Source organism: Thamnophis sirtalis, unplaced genomic scaffold, assembly GCF_051295495.1.
Source record: "Thamnophis sirtalis isolate CommonGarterSnake01/CBP01778 unplaced genomic scaffold, rThaSir2_p1.2 scaffold_14, whole genome shotgun sequence".
Lineage (NCBI taxonomy): Eukaryota > Metazoa > Chordata > Lepidosauria > Squamata > Natricidae > Thamnophis > Thamnophis sirtalis.
The window spans coordinates 22469949-22489410 of record NW_028261394.1 but is presented as its reverse complement, the minus strand read 5'-3'; the positions used below and the strand labels follow the sequence as shown (position 1 = coordinate 22489410).

Here is a 19462-nt window from a genome sequence, read left to right as displayed (position 1 = left end):
AAGCAATTGCTCCGCCGCCAACCAAGCCCTGGCCAGACCGGCGGCAAGCGGTACGGAGGCGGCCTGGGGCCCATCCCGCCCATTCTCTGCCAGGCAGACGGCACGGGCGTTGAGGCCATTGGGCGGCTTCTGGCCTGGGGGGAAAGAGGCTCCCGGGGCGTTTGGGGCCAGCGCAGCCAGAGCAGCAGCGCTCCGAGAAGAGGGCAGCCGACCCCAAGCAGCGTCCGAGGCAAAAGGCCTCGGTCCCCAAACGGCGGAGCCGCCGAGCGTCTCTCCCGCCCGAGAGGCCGCCACCCTCGGCCGAAGCTTCTCCCTCCCGCCGATTCATGCGCCCGGCTATTGAAGCCACGTGCGCGGCAGGAGCTCCCGAGCAGCGGAGCCGCGCTACCGCCGACCATCCTCATCGAAAGCGGGACCCCCTAAAACCTGCTCTCCGGAGGACGGAGGAGCTTCCTCGCCGCTCCGCAAAACCGGACCCAGCACCGCCCCTCCCCACGAAAGCGATGGCGACGGATATCGCCACGAACAGCACCGGCCACCACTTACGTGCGATAGAATAGAAGGCCGAACGCGCGCAGGGAGGGGTATTTAATGTCAGCTCCTCTCGCGAGATCCGTTATCTCTCAAAGCGCTTGCGCGAAGTCCTATTTCCCTCCCTCCTAAACCGATTGCGCAGGCGCACAGACGCTCGGTCCGTGCCGCGCTCTCGGCCGGATCGAGCATGAATTAAAACGCCCGGGATCGAGCATGGATTAGAACACCAAGGCTATAAAAAGCGGGCTCCGCGTGCGCTTTCCGGGAAGGTGAGGGGTTGCTTCAGCGCTTGGGGTTATCGGTGAGTTCAGCCTTGACTTGGAACGGGTGACGATGCCTTTTCCCTTATGGCTTGTGGGAATGTGCAGTTTCGGCTGCCGTCGCCTTGTCCCCAGGGAGGTCCTCATAATGCACAGCGCGTGAGTGGTACGTTGTATGTCTCGGAGCACTTCGCTCCCGTTGGAAAGGAATTGCTTAAGTCTTTCTTTGCTGACTCTTGAAACCCAGGATGCCCAGAATTCACGGCCACATTCAGACGTAGCTTGTCTCAATAAAGATTCTTTTGGTGTGGCCGGGTTCGTCCCACGTGGCGACTGGTTGATTGCTGATGTTTCTGCCGAATGTCCTACTCTGCACGTTGCTTTTGTTTTCTTTAAAAAAGCAGCCCTGAAATGCTGTCTTTTTCAAAATTTGCGTGATTTTTGCACTTTTGCAAACGATTTAGGTGGGAAGTGCGGTTGAAACTACCTTTAGCATTATGGACTACGTTGTCCACCTATAAAAAGAGCAAGCTGCATTTTTTGGTACTTTGAAAAAGAAACCCTCCCTTTCAATTTTATGTAACAGGTTCCTGAAGTAGAGTGGATGGCAAGCTGCGACTAGAGCTGATGGATGTTGTTGTGTTGGGTACCAGGAGGGTTGAATGAAGGGGATGCCTCCAAATTCCAGTTCTGCGTTAGAAGCCCCGATATTCTGTTCTTTCGCCTCCATTGGCGGGAAGTTGCTGTGAGAAAAGGTAGTGTTGCTATTGCTTGTGAAATGGAAGCCTTTGCTGAATATTCCTCAGTACGCTTTAAACAACGTGCCGTGATTGAATTTTTGACTGCTGAAGGAGTTCCTCCAATTGAAATTCACCGCCAAATGCTTCCTGTTTATGGTGATGATTGTGTGGATGTAAGTACTGTGCGTCGCTGGGCCAAAAAATGTAAAGGTGGTAAACCAGGAAGAACTGATTTATGTGATCAAGAACGCAGTGGAAGACCAGTGACTGCCACCGATCAGTTTCATGTGAAAAGGGTTGATGAACTGATCAAGGACAATCAGCAGATCACTCAAAGAGAAATTGCTGCCAAGCTTGGCATTTCACAGGAACGTGTGGGACACATTATTGATACTCTTCAGTATCGGAAGGTTTGTGCAAGATGGGTTCCTCGCATGCTGACGCCAGAGATGTATGCAGCATATACAGATGGCAAGTGCTATTAAAATTGCCTTTTGCATTTATGGACTGTATTATCCTTCATCCCTAATAAAGGGGTTGTAAATTGAAAGGGAACATTCTTTTAAAATGATGTAGCAAACAGATCTCTGAAATAGAAATTCGGTGGCAAGCCTACATCCTGTTCACTACCATGATTGGTACTAACAACTTTCCATGCCCCAGTTCCACCACTTTGCTGGCTATTGGCTAGCAGGTGCTGGACCTTTTAGGGTGTTTTCTGCTTATGTGCAAGTTTCTAAAGTAGTTTTCTCTATCTTGGTTTGCTCAAGAGATAACCTTCGGCTGGGAGTTCTCTCAAGGCTGAATTTGGAATGTTGGTAGTTTGTGTTAGAAACTTTTCAGCTGCTGAAAGAAGCTGCTTTGCTGTGACTTCTTGGTTTTAGGGCACTGTCTGAAAATAATCCTTGGTTTCCTTTGTGGCCTTGGATGAGGTAACTGTGCCCATAGCAAAAAGGAGCATTAAGCTTATTGCCTTAAGCACAGTCTTTAGGCAATAAAACCCAGGCTCCTATATCTCATGAAAATACAACATGGTCGAAATAAAATTCAAAATTAAGATTCAAAATACTAACACATTTTTTCCCAACAGATGCTGCAGAGGAAGATATACTTTGAAGACTTATATGCTGCAAGATCTTAACTTTCTATGTACCACTGGGAGAAGGTGTGTTCTCTTCCACACAGCTATTGGCAGAGACTCAACATTTAGAGAGCCTTGATGTGGCAGTGGTTAAGAGTACAGTACTGCAACTTCTGCTGCATGGCAGCTGCCTGCAGTTTGGCAGTTCAAATCTCACCAGGCTCAAGATCAACTCAGCCTTCCGAGGTCGATAAAATTGAGGACCCAGATTGTTGGTGGCAATGTGCTGACTGTAAATAGCTTAGAGAGGGCTGGAAAGTACTGTGAAGTGGCATAGAAGTCTAAGTGCTATTGCTATTTAGATGTACCAAGCTATTGTGTATATTGATTAGTTGGCAGGGGAATATATATGATTTTATAGACAGGATATATACCTGTTGTAAAATCATTTCCTCCAAAAGAATAAAAATGTATTTGTGAGGAAACTACCATTTGCAAAGTTTTTTTAATTATAAAATAAACATTTTTGTGATGTATATGTTTTGTTTGAGAATTATTTATCTAGTTTCTGAGCTTATGTAATACCCCATGTATGTATACCAAGCAGCTGCCATATCTCACTTTTCTATGAAAGTTAAGAAATAACATTCAGTAACAAAGCCTAACTGATGCAAAACTCCATTTCCATTGATTTTCAATTATGAGTGGGCCAGAACATTTTTGCCTGGGGGGGGGGTGGGGTGGGGGGTTGATGTGGCTTCATGGAAGATGTCAGCAAAAGATATACAGTTTTCCCCCAATTAAGGGGGGGGGTGTTTGTTTGTGCACACATGTGTATACTCACTACTGATTTGAAGGACACCTTGGTGGCTAGTTGTATCAGAAGCATTCATCTCTATTGGTTAAGTTTGCAAAATTTTATCAGGATAACCCTGGTTAGCCTTTGGGTGGGTTAGTGCTAGGGTTAAAAACGCAGTTACCCAGAAACCCTGTGATAGAAGGCCAGTCTGACAAGTCAAGCCACAGAATATTTCTAGTTCAGAGTTGAACTGGTGGTTTTTTGCAGAGGTTTCATTCCTCAGTGAAGTAGCCTCAGTGCTAGAAGGGATTAACACTAGATCACAATCAAGCAGTAAGCAATACCCCAATCCAAGAACTATCGAAACTCAGACAAGCAGCTCAGTCAAAGAGCCACCAAGAACCCTCCCACCAATGCTGACGAAGAAAGCCAGTAGCGTATAAAATGAGAACAAGCTGCTCCTTTGTAGCACTGATGGTGTTACCTAGGTAAGCAATGAGACCTCTCAAGTACCCAGGTATCGGACCTGGGTACTTGAGAGACCACCTCCTGCTAATTACCTCCCAAAGACCTATTAGATCCCACAGACTAGGCCTCCTCCGAATCCCAGCTGCCAGCCAATGTCGGCTGGCAACTCCCCGGCGGAGGGCTTCTCTGTGGCTGCTCCGGCCCTCTGGAATGATCTCCCCATTGAGATCCGGACCCTCACCTCCCTTCAGGCTTTCCGCAAAGCAACTAAGACCTGGCTGTTCCGGCAGGCCTGGGGCTGTTGAATCTTCCAGCCCTATCCGAGGTTACAACTGTTGCTGTATTTTTAAATTGTTTGTCTTTTTATTTTATTTTGTACCCCCCTTCCCCTTCAGATTGTTAGCCGCCCTGAGTCTCTCGGGAATAGGATGGCATACAAACTAAATAAACATCCGCAAGAAAAGCTCGAGAGATTTCCAGGGACGCCACAAGTCTAAGGTGACCAGACGTCCCGATTTCAGCGTGACAATCACGCTTTATAACAATTTGTCCCATTTCCCGGCGCGTTTTTAAAAAGTCCCGATTTTCTGGCTTCATGTTGAAAGCCCAGTGGATTTGCTTAAGAAATCCTAACCGGGGCAAGACAAAAGACACCCTGTCTAACTAACCTCTCTCTCTGTCTCAGTACTTTCATTGAAGATATTAAAACTTTAAAGCAAGAAAACGGACACACACCCCGCCCCTTTTACTCACTTTTATAAGAAAAAATGACCCATTACCATAGAGCTGCAGGAAATACCTGGCTAGAGAGGGAAGCGACTTACTTTCTGGATTTTCCAGAGGGGAGGGGCCCGGAGTTTGGAGGTCTGCTTGTGTGGGGAAAATGGTGGCTCTTCTTTTTTCTTTGAAAAATATTTCCCTGGGACTATTTAACCATTTTAATTTGCTCAGTTCTTTGTATTAACATCTACATCATTCTGGATTGACTTGGAGTATCTGCCTACTGGTAAGTGGGTTTTTTTCTTTTCTTTTTTAATGTATTTTAAAATAATATTTTATTTATTGTGCATAGGATTTATTAAAATAGTTTTATTCTGTGTGGATTTAAGTTAAGAACTCCCTGTTATTAAGCTTTCCTCAATTAATCTCTGAGTAGATTCCCACCAACTTCAAGATCCCAAGGGCACATCTTGGAAGCTACACCTTTGCTTAGTTTATAGATGATGCCTTTCCTTAAATATGAAAATAAATACATTTATTGTTCAAATGTGTACATCTCAATAGAAATGACTCTCAGGGGTGACAACAATCTACTAAAATAATAATATAAAACAGTAATTACAAAAACAGCAGCAACTGTTATGAAAATTATTATTAAAAAATAAAGAATAAAAATGGAGTTATTAAGTATATTAATTGCAGCAACCACAATACAATATCTCGGTCCTTCTTTTCATTAAACTAGACATACCCAATTCCAAGGAATTAAAAGACGCTCCTGGGGAGGAAAGCTATGGCAAATCTAGACAGCATCCTAAAAAGCAAGGTGACCAGATTTTCAGTAAAGAGGGACACCTTTGACTGGGGGTGGGGGCTTGATTAAAAATTTTATACGGAGCAACAAAAATTTTCATACAACGCGAAAATAGTATTGTAATATTTTTTTATTTCAACATAACTACAATTTACAAATATAAATTGTAACTGTTGCAAAACATCAAAATTTTGATCGTGTGACCATGAGGATGCTGCAACGATTGCTAAGTGTGAAAATGGTCACTAAGTGTGAAAAATGGTCATCAGTCACTTTTTTCAATGCCATTGTAACTTTGGTCACTAAGCCCATTATATCACCTTTCTTGCCACAATTCTTAAGTGAATAACTGCAGCTGGTATTTTGTATTTTGGATAGAATCTTTTTTAAAATTTGTCTAAGACAATTTTAAAAAAGGATTCTATCCAAAATAAATGGAAGTGAAACCATTTTTAAAAATTCTATGCACAATACTTTGAAATATATTGTGCATAGAATTTTTAAAAATAGTTTTACTTCAATTTATTCTGTGTGGAATAGTTTGAAATGTTTTACTTCAATTTATTCTGTGTGGATTCTTTTTTTAAATTGTCTTAGACTATTTTAAAAAAGATTCTATCCAAAATACAAAATACCAGCTGCAGTTATTCACTTAAGAACTGTGGCAAGAAAGGTGGTATAGTGACCAAAGTTACAATGGCATTGAAAAAAGTGACTGATGACCACTGTTTCTTCTAAGGTGCGCGCCTGCGCAGCCGCGCACATCGCAAGAAAAGCCTGCGCAGCAGATTCTATCTGCCGCGCAGAGTTTTCTGTAAAGCAAACGTGGGGAAGTCCTTTGCAGGTGGCTAGAACTGGCCGCCTGCAAAGGACCTCCCCAGACTTGTTTTGAAGAGCACGGCTCTTCAAGTCCATGTTCGGGGGATCCCTTGGAGAGGGGATTCCTTCCTGCGACTGCGAGACCCTGCCCAGAAAATGCGGAGAGCGGCAGTGGAGAGTGAGTGAGTGGGTGGGGAACTGGTTGACGCTCTCGTTTCACCTTGTTTCCCCCCACCTTTCCTCCCAATCGTCAATGCATGAGTTGGCCTGTCTCCGTTCATTTGGGCTTCTGCTCGTCCGTCTTTCTCTACCCGCCTCTGTCTAATAATTGCTGCCTGGACTCGCTTTGCCAGCGAAGGCAGGATCGGGCCTCGCCGGCTGCTCCCGCCTGATTGGCTGGGCTGGATGTGGCCCACGGACCTAATTTCCTTTCCTGTCTTGAAGGAACGGGGGAGGGGGAGGAGGGGGAAACGCGTTGGTGACGGCTTCATCCAACAGCTTCAGCTCAGCTGAGCTCCGGACTGGGTTTTTTTTTTTTTTGGAAAAAAATATATGCTGGCTTGTTTCTTCAAAGCCTCTCCGTCGAACTCGGCCTGATGGGCTCTTGGTTTGTGAGACAGGGTGTTATTGTGAGCTCAGGGAAGAGGGGAATCAAATTACGCTCGGGGTTGGGATCCGTATCTTGTCGGTGGGCGCAAAAGGCAGATGCATCTCCACGCAGCTCCCCCACCTCCCCGGGGAGCGGCAGGAATGATAGGCAGCGCCAGAGTAGTCACCCTGGCCGGAATCTTCGGGCCCATCTGGGAGGCGTCTGGGTGGAAATCTGGATTTGAACCTCTCCTCCTGTTTTCCCCCTCCCTCTTACATGCCCCCTTGGTGCAGCGGGCTACTGCCGGCAAAAGGAGTGGGGCGGGCGACATTGCACAACTGGGTAAATTATAAACCACAGATTTTAATCCTATTTAATTTTTAATGGTATCAAATTTAGCTATAAAGTGGTCTTACCTACTTTTTTTTCCCTGGGCCTGCTAAATTCTGGTCCCTGGTGATACAATGAGTTAAATGCATTCTGGCCTGGATTTCCTATTGTGCAATTTGTGTCATGGACTTAATCATTTTAAATTCCATAAAATGCCAGTACACATCCTTAGGGCAGGCCATTACCGGGGAAGGAGGGTTCGCTACATTACAGAGATCCCTCCTTCCGGCCCTAGGAGTCCCACTCCAAGACCAGATGGCGCAAGTAGTCAGGACCCTGGTCTCAGGCTGTTGTCGCTAAATGCCAGGTCTGTTGTACATAAAGCTCCTCTCGTCCGGGACTTAATTTTAGACGAGAGGGCAGACCTGGCATGTATTACTGAAACCTGGCTGGGCCCAGAGGGAGGAGTCCCCCTTGTAGAGCTGTGCCCAGAAGGATTTCAGGTGCTGCATCAGCCGAGAGCCCAGGGAAGGGGTGGGGGTGTGGCCGCTGTTATCCGGGAGTCGTTAGTTCCTCGTAGGGTCCCTGCTCCGGAGATTGTCAGGTGTGAGTCCTTGCTGTTAAAGTTGGACCTCAAGGGTCAAGTGGGTCTGCTGCTAACGTACCTGCCTCCCAACAGCGTTGCAGCAGCCCTCCCCTCGCTCCTCGAGTCGGTAGCCGAGCTGGCAATTGAGTTCCCTAGGTTGATGGTCCTGGGGGACTTTAATTTGCCGTCGCTCGGTGAAAACTCTGATGGGGCGCAGGAGTTCATGGCTTCCATGACAGCCATGGGCTTGACCCAAGTAATTCGAGGCCCAACCCATTCAGCGGGACACATGCTTGACCTTGTATTTCTCTCGGAGCAGTGGATTTGTGATCTTGGTCTGAGGGGGAGTGACATCATACCCCTGTCGTGGTCAGACCATTACCTACTGAGGCTCGACTTCCGGAGGCCAAACCCCCACTGTAGGGAGGAGGAACCGACCAGGTGGTTCCGCCCCAGGCGTCTTATGGAACCGTCAAGGTTCCAGACAGAGCTTGGGGTTATTCCTGACACTTTCGCCCACAGTCCGGTGGAGACTCTGGCTGCTGCGTGGCACTCGGCAGCGTCGGAGGCCCTCGACCGGATTGCGCCACTGCGGCTCCTCCGAGGCGGCGGATCCCGGAGACCCCCTTGGTTTACCGAGGAACTCCGGGAGATGAAGCGCCGGAGGAGATGCCTAGAGCACCGTTGGAGGTCCGATAAGTCCGAATCGAACCGAGCAATGGTAACCACCTGCACCAGGGAATACACCAGGGCACTTAGGGCAGCAAAAAGATCGCACATAGCCACCCTGGTAGCATCCGCTGAGTCCCGTCCAGCCGCCCTGTTTAGGATAACCCGCTCCCTATTGAGCAAAAGGGAGGCGGGGGAACCCTTGCAGGGCAGAGCTGAAGAATATGCCCAATTCTTAGCGGACAAAATTGCTCGGTTTCGGTCGGACTTGGACTCCACCCCCGCAGTTCCAGCCGAGGCGCAGGGGGACCAAGTAGAACAGCTCTGGGTTGAGTTTCAGGACGTTACCCCCGGGGATGTGGACAAGGCCATGAGAGCTGTAAGTACCTCCACCTGTGTCCTGGATCCGTGTCCCTCATGGCTGGTTACTAACTGCAGTGAGGTGACACGAGGCTGGATCCAGGCGGTTGTAACCGCCTCCCTTCGGGAGGGGAACTTCCCCACCACACTGAAAGCGGCGGTGGTGAGACCCCTCCTGAAGAAACCATCCTTGGATCCAGCTGTTCTTAATAGCTATCGTCCAGTCTCCAACCTTCCCTTCTTGGGGAAGGTTGTTGAGAAGGTGGTGGCCTTCCAGCTCCAACGGTCCTTGGAAGAAGCAAACTATCTAGACCCCTTCCAGTCAGGCTTCAGGCCCGGTTACAGCACAGAAACCGCTTTGGTCGCATTGATGGATGATCTCTGGAGAGCCAGAGATGAAGGACATTCCTCCATCCTGGTCCTCCTTGACCTCTCAGCGGCTTTCGATACCATCGACCATGGTATCCTTCTGCGACGACTGCGGGAGGTGGGAGTGGGAGGCACCGTGCTACGGTGGTTCTCCTCCTACCTCTCGGACAGGTCACAGTCGGTGTTAGTGGGGGGGCAGAGATCGTCCCCTAGGCCCCTAAATTATGGGGTGCCTCAGGGCTCGGTCTTATCCCCCCTACTATTCAACATCTACATGAAACCGCTGGGAGAGATCATCCGCAGGCACGGGATTAGATACCATCAATATGCGGACGATACTCAATTGTATCTGTCCGCCCCGTGCCAACTCAATGAAGCGGTAGACGTGATGAGCCGGGGCCTTGAGGCCGTTATGGACTGGATGAGGGTTAACAAGCTTGTGCTCAACCCAGAAAAGACCGAGTGGCTGTTGTGTTTTCCTCCCAAAGATTTGGCTAGTATTCCACCACTCAGGCTGGGGGGTCAAATTTTATACCCCTCAGAGAGGGTACGCAACTTGGGAGTCCTCCTGGATCCACAGCTGTCATTTGACCACCACTTAACGGCTGTGACCAGGGGGGCATTCGCCCAGGTTCGCCTGGTGCGCCAGTTGCGACCCTACCTGAATCGGGAGGCGCTCACAACAGTCACTCGGGCCCTTGTGACCTCTAGGCTGGAATACTGCAATGTGCTCTACATGGGGCTGCCCTTGAGGAGCATCCGGCGACTTCAGCTAGTGCAGAACGCAGCCGCGCGAGTGATTGCGGGTGCACCCCGATTCACCCGCATAACACCTATCCTCCGCGAGCTGCGCTGGCTACCTGTCGATCTCCGGATGCGCTTCAAGGTGCTATTAATCACCCATAAAGCCCTACATGGCGGTGGATCTGGATACTTGAGAGACCGCCTTCTGCCAATTACATCCCTGCGACCGACAAGATCCCATAGATTAGGCCTCCTCCGTATCCCATCGGCCAGCCAATGTCGGCTGGCAACTACAAGGAGGAGGGCCTTCTCAGCAGTAGCCCCGACCCTTTGGAACAAGCTCCCCGTGGAGATTCGTACCCTCTCCACCGTCCAAGCCTTCCGCATAGCCTTGAAGAACTGGCTCGCCCGTCAGGCCTGGGGATAAGGAAAGTTACCCCTCCCGAATGATGAATGTATGTTGCTTACTATTTTATTATATGTTTCTGTCTTAATGTCTGTATTCCCCCTTCCCGGTTTTGTGTGAGCCGCCCTGAGTCCCCTCAGGGAAAAGGGCGGCCTACAAATACTAATAAAATTCTAAATTCTAAATTCTAAAATTCTAAAAAAAAAATTCTAAAATTCTTTCTGCCAAGAGATCAGAAAAAATGCTCGAATCTTCTGATATTTAAATGATTTATAATGTTGTTTAGATATATAATTTGGATTACATTTGAAAACTATGCATTGATTAAATACTATAGAATACAAGCAGTTCTTTCTTTTTTGGTTTTAGAAAAGGATAATTCCCCTTTTAGCCAGGCTTTTTGAATTAGATTATGGTGATGTTAACACCAGTTTTTAAGTAGATTTCAAATTTTAAAAAAAAAATCTTTTAGCTGCTTTGAATACCTTGGAGATGAAAAGATGGGGTACAAACTTAAATAACAAAAAAATAGTACATTCATTTTGAAAAATAAATGCAAGACTTGATTAATTTCATATCTTTATTTAAAATAGTTTTGGCATGGCATATGGTTTTATCGATTCAGTTGGAAATGATGTGGATGTTGTATCTGAATCTGAGGTATATATATTCTTAAGTAACATAACATATAGCATATAGTCCAAACTTGCTAGACTATTTAATTGATCTTACTACTTTAAAGGGGGAGAGTTTCATGATAAATTATTTTATTACATTTATGTTGCATTTATATATTATATTTATTACATTTATATTTCACATTATATATTTGTATTGTTATTTTAGTGTTTATTGTCAATTTTGATAGATATTATATTGATATATCAATACTGATTTTAATCATACTAAATAACAATTACTGCTATTATTTATCAGCATTACATATTTACAGTTTTTAATATTGAGTTAGTCGTATTTTAGAATAATAGGATTATCTTTTAATAGGATAATTGGCAAAATCTAATTCACATGTGATGGGTTGCATTCCAAAGGAATGTGAGAGGACAGGTTGCCTGCAAAATGCCAGGACCCAGGACCTGTTGGTGCCATGTCTCTCTCTAGCCAGTCTAACAATGTAAAAGCTGAGCAGAAGTCTTTTTTTTTTCAGGGTGAGCGGAAAAGTATAGTGTTTGAGTGGCACTTTTCATGCCTGGCATTCATCAGGCTGAAACCTCGCTCGCAACACTTGGAATGTTGCACAAATGTCCAGCAGACGTGACAGCAGTTCAAACTGTTGCTCTCTTAGGTGCTCAGGCATGAAACTGTGCCGCTCAAACACTATACTTTCCCGCTCACACTGAAAAAAAATTAGAGGGAACATTGCTGATGACCATTTTTCACACTTAGCGACCATTTTCACACTTAGCGACCATTTTCACACTTAGCGACCGTTGCAGCATCCTCATGATTTTGATGTTTGGCAACAGTTACAATTTATATTTGTAAATTGTAGTTATGCTGAAATAAAAAAATATTACAATACTATTTTCGCGTTGTATGAAAATTTTTGTTGCTCTGTATAAAATTTTTAATCAACCACCCCCCCACCCACCCCGCGGTCAAAGGTGTCCCTCTTTACCAATCTGAAAATCTGGTCACCTTACACAAGTCAAACCCTGGAAGAAGCAATAGGAACTCATAAACTATGGGCAAGAAAAAAATGAACGGAAGAGTCGTGAGTGCGCCAGGAATTGGTTCTCCGAATGACAAGGGCCCTGCTCCTCCCGGCGGTGTTGGGGAAGTCGCGCCTCCGCGAAGGGCGAATTGCGAGAGGGACCAGGAAGCTGCGCTTTCGAGCCTCGGTTCGCTCCTCTCCACGTTTTCATCCGTCTATGCTTGCTTGCGCCACGGCAACGCGCCGGAAGTAAACGCATTTTTCCCGGAAGCACGTGAGGTCGTCCGGGTGTCCAGGCGAGGGGAGTGGAACCGTGGAGCGACCGAGCCGGGGCTCGAGGATGGCGGTCTCGAGCTCTTCGGCGAACTTGAAAAGCAAGTAAGGAAAGGGAGGCGCTGGGGGAGGGGGGGGGACACGGGAGCCGCGACTGTTGTCGACGGGGGGGGGAGTGCGCCGTCGCCATAGCGACCGCGTTGCAGTTTGGGGCCGGTGGCTGGCCCCCGGCTTGGGGACACGCTGTGCTTAGTTGGACCGTGTTTCTGAGCATACGCAGAGGGTTTTTCTCGCCAGAACCGGCTTGCGAAAGAGCCAATGAGAAAGGAGCCCAGGCCGACCGGTGACTGCTCCGGCGCAGCTCGGAAATCCAGGCAGAGTCGGGGTTGCTTAATGCCTGGATGGGAGGCCTCTGGGCGGTCCCAGGACTGTAGCGAGTAGCAGGAGAAAGCGAGGCCTCCCGGAGGAGCAAGGGGCAGAGCGCTCTGCAATGTGGACAAGAAGAGTTCGATCGTCCTGGCTCGGAGAACTTCGTTTGTAGTAGCTCAGCCTCTTCGAAGGCTCCCTCCTTCCTGGCCTGTTAAAGGAGGAACCGGCTGGCTTCTTGCGACTGCAGATAATCGACCAGCGACTCCCTTTAAGGTGAACCGTCTCCTCCTGTGGAAGGAGGAGACTGAGGTCCACTTGAAGGGGAACGCTGAGGAATTTGAGGATTTTCTGGAAGACAAAATCGCTCAACTTCATTTCCAGTTAGATGTCCGCGGGGTTGCTGGTCTGGTGGAGGCCCCTGGGGCAGGTTCTTGCCCTATTACCTGGGAAGGGTTTGACCCTGTTGCTCCTGAGGAAGTGGAGAGGATCGTAGGGAGTATGCGCATGAACACCTATGTTTTAGACCCATGTCCCTCTGGACTTGTGAAAGCTTTAGTCTGTTTTTGTTGCCATTGGGAGTAGTAATTTAACAAATTTCAGCCATTTTGCTGGTTAAAAAAAAGCAGTCATAAACTTACCCTCTTGGCTTTATCACTTCAGCATAAAGCAGCTGAATGCTGCTACAATCTCATGGTTTTTAGCCATTTTTCAGGAATAGGTGGCAAAGGCAATCCCACACATCCCACTGATGAGGGTAAGATCACACGTGGGGAAGAAAAGTGCAGGGTGGGCTGCATTGATGTAGATTGTAGAAGTTTATTTATATGCCGCCCTTTTCCCTGGGGGGACTCAGGGCGGCTCACAACCCAAAAGGGGGGCGGGGAGACAAACTTTTAACATATAAGACAATACATACTTAAAACACAACATTCATACCATTCGGGCGGGTTACAGTCTTAGCCCCAGGCCTGACGGGATAGCCAGATTCTGAGGGCTGTGCGGAAGGTCTGGAGGGTGGTGAGGGTACGAATCTCCACGGGGAGATCGTTCCATAGGGTCGGAGCTGCCACCGAGAAGGCTCTCCTCCGTGTGGTTGCCAGTCGGCATTGACCGGCAGATGGAACTCGGAGGAGGCCTAATCGATGAGATCTAATAGGTCGCGTGGAGGTAATTGGCAGTAGGCGGTCTCTCAAGTACCCAGATCCACTACCATGAAGGGCTTTATGGGTGACAAGTAGCACCTTGAAGCGTATCCGGAGATCGACAGGTAGCCAGTGCAGCTCGCGGAGGATAGGTGTTATGTGGGTGAAGCGAGGTGCACCCACAATCGCTCGCGCGGCCGCATTCTGAACTAGCTGAAGTCGCCGAATACTCTTCAAGGGCAACTCCATGTAGAGCACATTGCAGTACTCCAGCCTAGAGGTCACAAGGGCACGAGTGACTGTTGTGAGAGCCTCCCGGTTCAGGTAGGGGCGCAACTGGTGCACCAGGCGAACCTGGGCAAATGCCCCCCTGGTCACAGCTGACAAATGGTGTTCGAAGGTCAGCTGTGGATCCAAGAGGACTCCCAAGTTGCGGACTCTGTCTGAGGGGTGTAGTGTTTGACCCCCCAGCCTGAGAGATGGAATACTTGCCGAATTGGTGGGAGGGAAACACAACAGCCACTTGGTCTTATCTGGGTTGAGCACAAGTTTGTTAGCCCTCATCCAGTCCCTAACAGCTTCAAGTCCCTGGTTCATCACGTCCACCGCTTCATTGAGTTGGCATGGGGCGGACAGATACAACTGAGTATCGTCCGCATACTGGTGGTATTTTATCCCGTGCCGCCGAATGATCTCGCCCAGCGGTTTCATGTAGATGTTGAAAAGTAGGGGGGACAAGACCGAACCCTGCGGCACCCCATATGTTAGGGGCCTAGGGGTCGATCTCTGCCCTCCAACTAACACCGACTGCGACCTGTCCGAGAGGTAAGAGGAGAACCACTGCAAAACAGTGCCTCCCACCCCCACCTCCCGCAGTCGTCGCAGAAGGATACCATGGTCGATGGTATCGAAAGCTGCTGAGAGGTCAAGGAGGACCAGGATGGAGGCAAAGCCTCCGTCCCTGGCTCTCCAGAGGTCATTGGTCAATGCGACCAAAGCGGTTTCTGTGCTGTAGCCAGGGCTGAAGCCGGACTGGAATGGGTCAAGATAGCAGGGGTAGGTAGGTAGGTAGTATGATTCTTTGCATTTGAGCTTTATCAATCAAATTAAAAGAATAAACTTTCACTGCTACTTGGTTTCTGCTTCATGGTAACTCTGCTCTAATTGTTCACATGATACAGTAAAATCTCACTTTTTTTCATTGTTGGTGTGTCTCTGATAATCTTTCAGTTATGCTGTGTTCAGGAAAATTGAGTCTTTCTACACAGGAGGACCCATTCAGGTAATAGTCAACAGAAATTTACCTTTACTATGACTTGCATTTAATATGTATGACCATCATTTGCTGAAAAACCTACTATGCTCTCTGTTTTTGACCTAGGTTACTCAAGCTGGGGATTATATGTTTTGTGCTTGTGGGAGCAAGGTCAATATAGTGGACATTGAAACAGGAGATATCATACACAGTATTGAACAGGTACTAAGACATGCCCACTCCCCCAAAAAGCACCTGTCCTGTGAAGATGTATATGATGTAGACACTAACAATGCAGTTGAGCCTCCAAACCTTTCTTTTGTCATGAATTCAAAAGGTCGCTTTATGGGAGTATCTTTTTTCCCAGCTTCACCATTCTGTTTATATTCTGGAAATGATAGCACAGTATTGGAAGTTGTAATTGCTGAGAAAATCTTACTATTATGCAGTTAGACAATTGAACAGTCCAGGTAAACAAATGTGACACTGGAATGGGATCATCAAAAGGGGGAAAGGAAAGTGGTGTTGAGGTATAAATGGCTTAAGTAGATTACTGAGTTACTAGAATAATTTACGCTACATAATTATCAAAAATATTTACATTTATATATTCTGATTGAAGAAATATTCACTGTAGGTAGCACAAGCATAAATATAAAACAAATCAACAATAATTTATGAATTGTTATCCATTATCAATTAGCTTAATAGACATAATACTTGAAGGCACAGTTACTGTTTAATTAGAAGAATGATGCAAATAAATCATCTGATAGTTGTCCTTCCTCTCTTTGTTTCAGGATGATGAAACCGAGATTACGGTATTTGCCCTCAGCGATGATGATGAGGTAGAGGACCGCAGGGCTGCTGGGGATTCTTCTAGCACTGGGGCAGGAAGCAGGTCCCATAATACTAATGCACGCATCGTGCAAAGCCAGCTTGCTTCCAGGGGATATTGCGACAGCCACACTGGAAGGATTTCACATTCCATATACCCCAAGGGACAACAGGCTGGGCTCTTCCTGATTTACACATGCTTCTTCCAATGTTTAAAAATATAAAATCACACTATTATTTAAAAATATGTTTAGACAAAAACTTCATACTGAGGAAAAAATGAAAATAAATTAAGCATCTCATCAGTTGATATTTTGTATATGTCACTTGAATTGCTTCAGCTGTTATCAAGAATATGTTTTTTGTAGCATGAAGGGGTTGATTTTGTTTTTTTATTATTAACAAAGCTGAAACTCATTTAAAATTTCATTTGAGAAATGAAAATGTACCGTATTTTTCTTCTGTTGCATTAGATTTTGGTAACAGGAAGCCAAGCACTTCTGCTGAAGCAATGGGACTGGCTGGGAAATAAGTGCACACGGACATGGAAGGCTGTCCATACAGCTCCTGTGGCCAGTATGACCTTTGACCCCTCTTCCACTTTATTAGCCACAGGTATGGCCTGAGGTTGAGCAGACAACTGCAATCAGAGCAAGTCCCCTGCCTTTCTGGCAGGGAGGAGGGGATCTCTGGGGGAGGCTCAGCTCCTGAGTCCTTGCTTTCTTTGCAGCTAAACCTCGGAGGCTGCTCAGGACTGGTCTGACTTCTTTGCCACTTCTCTTCCTTGCTCCTTCCAGGTGGCTGTGATAGCACCATCAAGATCTGGGACATTCCCCGGCAGTACTGCACACACAACCTGAAAGGCTCTTCTGGAGTTGTTCAGTAAGGATTCCCTCTTTGCAGTGGGGAAGTTTAGTCTGAAGAATTTAGAAATGCTTAATAAATGGATGGAAATTCTTTTTTATTTATCTGTGTCACCTGGCTACTTGCAGTAAATGTAATGACACTCCTGCTGTTTTCATTATTTTATAAATGCATTTGCAGACACAAATTTTACAAACGCATTTACAGACACAGATACCCCTGATGCCTTCTGCTGTCTTTCCTCTCGTGTGAAAATCATTTCAAGAGTGAATGTAAATCAATTCTGCTATGCAGGGTGATGCTGTCATTGCTCTGGGTGTTTCTTCATACAGGAAATCAGGTTTCTTTTGGGAACTTAGTGAGTGTGTTGTGAAGAAAAGGAAGCTGAGAGGAAAGCAAAGATGTACATTTTGGTTAACTCTCAAGTGGAATGAGTGAGGGGAGACAATTCATCTTAGCTTCACATCTTTCTTACTTCTGAAAACCTAGCTCCATTCACAGAGTAGCCCTCCTGCTCCTCCCCAGCCACTTCCATGAGGGCAGCTTAAATACAAGATAGAATGTCTTGAATGTAAAGCATTGTATAGCCAAATCTCTGTTTTTCCATTTATTTATTTGATATTCTGCCTTTAATTTTTACAGCTCAAGGTGATGTACTTAATTCTTCTTCGTCTCTCCCTCCTATTTTGCCCACAACATGCGTGATGGGTTGGGCTGAGAAAGTGACCGGCTCAAAGTCATCCATTCCGTTCCCATCCCAAGGGAGGAATAAAACTCATAGTAACCCAGTTTCTAGTCTGGCACCTTAACCACTAAGCCAGCTGGCTCTTTTCCACATGGGAAACCATTTTAGACCTTGTGCAAGTGACTAGGAGAAAGAGTTGTGTTTGCTACCCTTGAAGAGAAAGAACTTTTCTGGTTTGTCTCTTTGCCAGCCTTGTCAAGTTCCACCCGGACATCTCTCAGCCTCAGCTGTTCTCCTCCTCTATGGACAATAGCATCCGGCTTTGGGACCTGAAGTCCAGCCAATGTGTCAGCCAGCTGGACAACCACTACAGCTTAGTCACCTCACTTTCATTCTGCCCAGACAATGAGACCCTCATCAGGTGAGATTCCTGGCAGACTGCCTTGCCCCCTTTCTTGAAAAGGGTCAGTTTGGTTCACTGTTCCCTCTAAGGTGCGCGCGTGCACGGCCACGCACATGGAAAGAAATCCCCGCGCAGAAGTTTCTAACTGCCACGCAGAGATTTCTACCAAAGCAAACGTGGGGAAGTCCTTTGCAGGCGGCTAGAACTGGCCTCCCGCAAAGGACCTCCCCAGTCTTGTTTTGATGAGCCGCCAGTCCTCTTGCTTCTTCTCCTTCATCAGCAAAGCTCCCGCTGGCTTCCCGGCCCATGGCAGTGGTGCCTCTCCCTCCACGCGGCGCCCCTGAGCTGGCTCCCGCGTTATCCCTCCCCCTTCCTCCTCTGCCGTGCTTTTGAGGCCGCGGGAGCTAGTAGGAAAGCGGTGGAGGTGGAGGCGACGGCAGGGGTAACCCAGAGCCCAGCTGACTCACCTCAGCTGGGCTCTGGGTTACCCCTGCCGCCACCTCCACCTCCGCCGCTTTCCTACTAGCTCCCGCGGCCTCAAAAGCACGGCAGAGGAGGAAGGGGGAGGGATAACGCGGGAGCCAGCTCGGGCTCCGCGTGGAGGGAGTGGCACCACTGCCATGGGCGGAGGCGCCAGCGGGAGCTTTGCCGGTGAAAGAGAAGAAGCAAGAGGACTGGCGGCTTTGAAATGCAACCCCCTGGTCCCGCCGGCCGCGGATTTGATTCGGCGTAAGTGGGGGCCGAACACATGCTGAGCCGACTTTGCGCAGTGAGGCGGAGTAATTAACCCCCCCACAAAGAACGTGTGTGTGTGTATGTGTGTGAGAGAGAGAGAGAGAGAATTGGATCAAAATTGGTGGCCAAAGGAGTGGAGGGAGGGAGGGAAGGAAGGGAGGGAGGGAGGGAGGGAGGAAGCCCTGCCCCCTGTGAAAAAAACTGAAGATGGAGCAGTGAATGAATAAACCATAAAAGCAACAAACAGTTAATGCGTAAGTAAGCTGAGGAGCAAGTTCTCAACTAAGGAAGCAATATAAGAAAGAAATATAAAAAGCTCAATATGCCAAAACACTTATTTTAGTCTTCATTTAATTACTTGTATTGTAGTCTGATGTAACGTCTTTTTAAAGTTAACGTTAGTTAGAAAATATAGGGTACAAAACTTAAATAATAAAAAAAATGTACATTCATTTTGAAAAATAAATGCAATACTTGATTAATTTCATATCTTTATTTAAAATAGTTTTGGCATGGCATATGATTTTATTGACTCAGTTGGAAATGATGTGGATGTTGTATCTGATTCTGAGGTATATATATTCTTAAGTAACATAACATATAGCATATTGTCCAAACTTGCTAGACTATTTAATTGATCTTACTACTTTAAAGGGGGAGAGTTTCATGATAAATTATTTTATTACATTTATGTTGCATTTATATATTATATTTATTACATTTATATTCCACATTATATATTTGTATTGTTATTTTAGTGTATATTGTCAATTTCGATAGATATTATATTGATATATCAATACTGATTTTAATCATACTAAATAACAATTACTGCTATTATTTATCAGCATTACATATTTACAGTTTTTAATATCGAGTTAGTCGTATTTTAGAATAATAGCGTTATCTTTTAATAGGATAATTGGCAAAATCTAA

The 19462-nt window shown here is 46.7% G+C and overlaps 1 protein-coding gene, 1 long non-coding RNA gene and 1 other non-coding gene across 4 annotated transcripts in view; all 3 read left to right on the top strand.

Moving 5' to 3' along the window:
- Positions 1–679: 679 nt before the first annotated feature.
- On the top strand, positions 680–3151 carry LOC106552371 (uncharacterized). Of its 2 annotated transcripts, none has more exons than XR_015698456.1 (3): positions 680–835; positions 1381–1707; positions 2625–3151. It is a non-coding gene; the product is annotated as an uncharacterized LOC106552371 (long non-coding RNA). The 2 variants fall into 2 exon arrangements; XR_015698457.1 differs by having other exon boundaries at positions 827–960.
- LOC148042735 (small nucleolar RNA ACA64) lies at positions 2422–2551 on the top strand. The gene has a single exon (XR_015695080.1). It is a non-coding gene; the product is annotated as a small nucleolar RNA ACA64 (small nucleolar RNA).
- A 9082-nt stretch (positions 3152–12233) lies between the features above and the next one.
- The window catches only part of TBL3 (transducin beta like 3), a 47643-nt gene continuing 40414 nt past the window's right edge, over positions 12234–19462 (top strand). The window contains exons 1-7 of the mRNA XM_087728548.1: positions 12234–12341; positions 14978–15029; positions 15129–15224; positions 15803–15850; positions 16313–16454; positions 16637–16721; positions 17639–17809. Of these exons, the coding sequence (XP_087584674.1) occupies positions 12304–12341; positions 14978–15029; positions 15129–15224; positions 15803–15850; positions 16313–16454; positions 16637–16721; positions 17639–17809 (632 nt within the window). The 5' untranslated portion in view covers positions 12234–12303. The remainder of the gene's footprint in view (positions 12342–14977; positions 15030–15128; positions 15225–15802; positions 15851–16312; positions 16455–16636; positions 16722–17638; positions 17810–19462) is intronic.